Source organism: Cynoglossus semilaevis, chromosome 18, assembly GCF_000523025.1.
Source record: "Cynoglossus semilaevis isolate Cse_v1.0 chromosome 18, Cse_v1.0, whole genome shotgun sequence".
Lineage (NCBI taxonomy): Eukaryota > Metazoa > Chordata > Actinopteri > Pleuronectiformes > Cynoglossidae > Cynoglossus > Cynoglossus semilaevis.
In genome coordinates, this window is record NC_024324.1 from 2,520,796 (window position 1) to 2,522,951 (window position 2,156).

A 2,156-nucleotide genomic window follows, 5' to 3' on the forward strand; every position below is an offset into this window, starting at 1 on the left:
GCCGACGCCCCCTGCTGCTCTGAGCCAGTTTCACAACAACACCGTCCTGCTGCACCGCAGGTCAGATGCCACAAAACATAGCATAAAGATTTAAAAAGCTGAGAAAAAAATTTGAAAGTATAAAAATGTCTCACTGTTCCTTTAAGGACTTCATTCCTGGCAAATGCAGAGGAGTTTGAATTATTCCTTTGTCATGTTGTTTTTGTTTTTGTTGCGAGTCGTCTGTTGTGCTCTGCAGATAAAAATCCTATTTTTGTCGCTCACACTCTTTAACCTGGAGCGGCGCCTCCTGCTGTACGTGCCGTACTTTGATGTATTATTTCACCCACGCCACCTGCTGTTCTGTTCTCATACGTCGTCGTCAGGTGGTGGGCGAGGCAGATCATCAAGAACATCCCGCCGTCTGATGTCCTGGAGGTCCGAGCCAAAGTGGCCGCTCTGGCGGCTCTGAGTGGAGAGAGGAAGGACTGGGGTGTGGGCCGGGCCTGGGAGAGGGATTACCTGTCCAACGTAAGGAACGCACGCTACATCCTGTCACCAGTCTTTAGTTTTCACTAAAAAAAAATTTAAAAAATCCAAAGAGAAAATCAAATATTTTAACAAGAGCAGCTGATCTACTTTGATTAAATTTGAAAAAACCTGAATTTATAGAAGAAAACCTTTTAACACACAGATGGGGGCAGCACTGAGTTGTGTTATTTACACTGGTTTGAACTTGTTGAACCTGTTAGCTGAACAAAACAAATCCATTGTTCTCACTGATAGCTATATTTGTATAAACAGTGATTAAAAAAAATCTTAGCTGAACAAAACAAATCCATTGTTCGCACTGAAAGCTATATTTGTATAAACAGTGATAAAAAAAAGTGCGTTGAATTTTTACAGCATCTAGTGGGGAAGTAAAGTAGTGCAGTTGAAATATCCTTAATTGTTTTTGACCAAAAACCAAACTATAGTATCTGTAAGTTATCATTAGAACAAAACCTTTTTTTTTCCTGCTATGTTCTCCTGTAAAAACATAGTAATCCAATATGGCCGCCTCCATGATACCAGACCCGTTAATGACGTGAACAAATTATTATTATTATTTTAAGGTAATGAAAATATATATTTTATGTCACTGCAAACCAATATATAGCAAAAAAATATATAATATTCTTTTATATATAAATGTCACATGTTGGACTTTTAAAGATATTTTCTTCCGACAGAATTCAGCAGCCCTGTGATCTATTGTCAGTGTGTAAATGTCCACTGTTGTAAATGTAGGCTGCACATGTGACCCACCTCATGGTAAACACGATGAAAGGAGCACAGTGTGGTTGAACAGCCAGTTTTAATAAGTCCCACAGTGGGCTCATTTACCAGCTAATCTGATCTTATGTCGGTCGCAGCCTTAAGGTGAGCCTCCGGGGGGCAGGGGTGGACTCAGGCGTGGGGGGGTGATGGGTAGCGGTGTCCAGTCCCCGGTCACCCTCCTTTAAGTTAGTTGGTCACACGGGCCGTGACTCACTCCTGGCCTGATTTAAGGTCTTTAGCTTCACGTGATTGTCGTTAACGCCACAAAGAGCTACAGATAAAGTCGATGTAACGCAGCACATGCTCTGTTGTGAGTGTCACGTACGTTTTAGGATCAAGTGACTGAGGGGGAAGGAGCCGAGGAGGAGGAGGAGAGACATCAGAAGGAGAAAACTGGGTCAGAAATTAGCAGAGGCCCAGGGTTAAACAGCCAAGAAATGCATAGAATTTTTGAAATATTAGCTCAAAGCTAACACTCCCCCCACCCCCCGTTGTTGAAGGAACTACGTTGACACACATGCTGCTGTAAGTCCTTCAGAACTGAACTTTAATTCTCACTGACTGACAAATTAAATTCATCAATGGCCATTTAAAGAAAATAATAAACCTTTTTTTAAAAAGTATTTGCCCTGCTTTGACTGATCCCATCACAATACGTCCATGCTCACCGAGGAGGGTGCGCCCCCCAGTATGAGGACCACTGGCTAAAATAATTGAGCAATAGGCTAGCATAGATTTCAAACTTCAAATACAGTGAAAAAAAGTTATATAAATACATAATAAATACATTCGATTTCATCTTATTGACTGAAGTCTAGTACAGATAATATGGTACATTTTTGCTTTAATGCAGCCCC

General features: G+C 41.2%; 1 protein-coding gene across 1 annotated transcript in view; it reads left to right on the top strand.

The window, feature by feature from the left end:
* Positions 1-2,156, top strand: part of myo1g (myosin IG) — a 35,775-nt gene that overhangs the window by 15,305 nt on the left and 18,314 nt on the right. Inside the window, exons 19-20 of the mRNA XM_025065226.1 lie at positions 1-60; positions 366-510. The exon at positions 1-60 is cut by the window's left edge and continues 167 nt beyond it. Of these exons, the coding sequence (XP_024920994.1) occupies positions 1-60; positions 366-510 (205 nt within the window). The remainder of the gene's footprint in view (positions 61-365; positions 511-2,156) is intronic.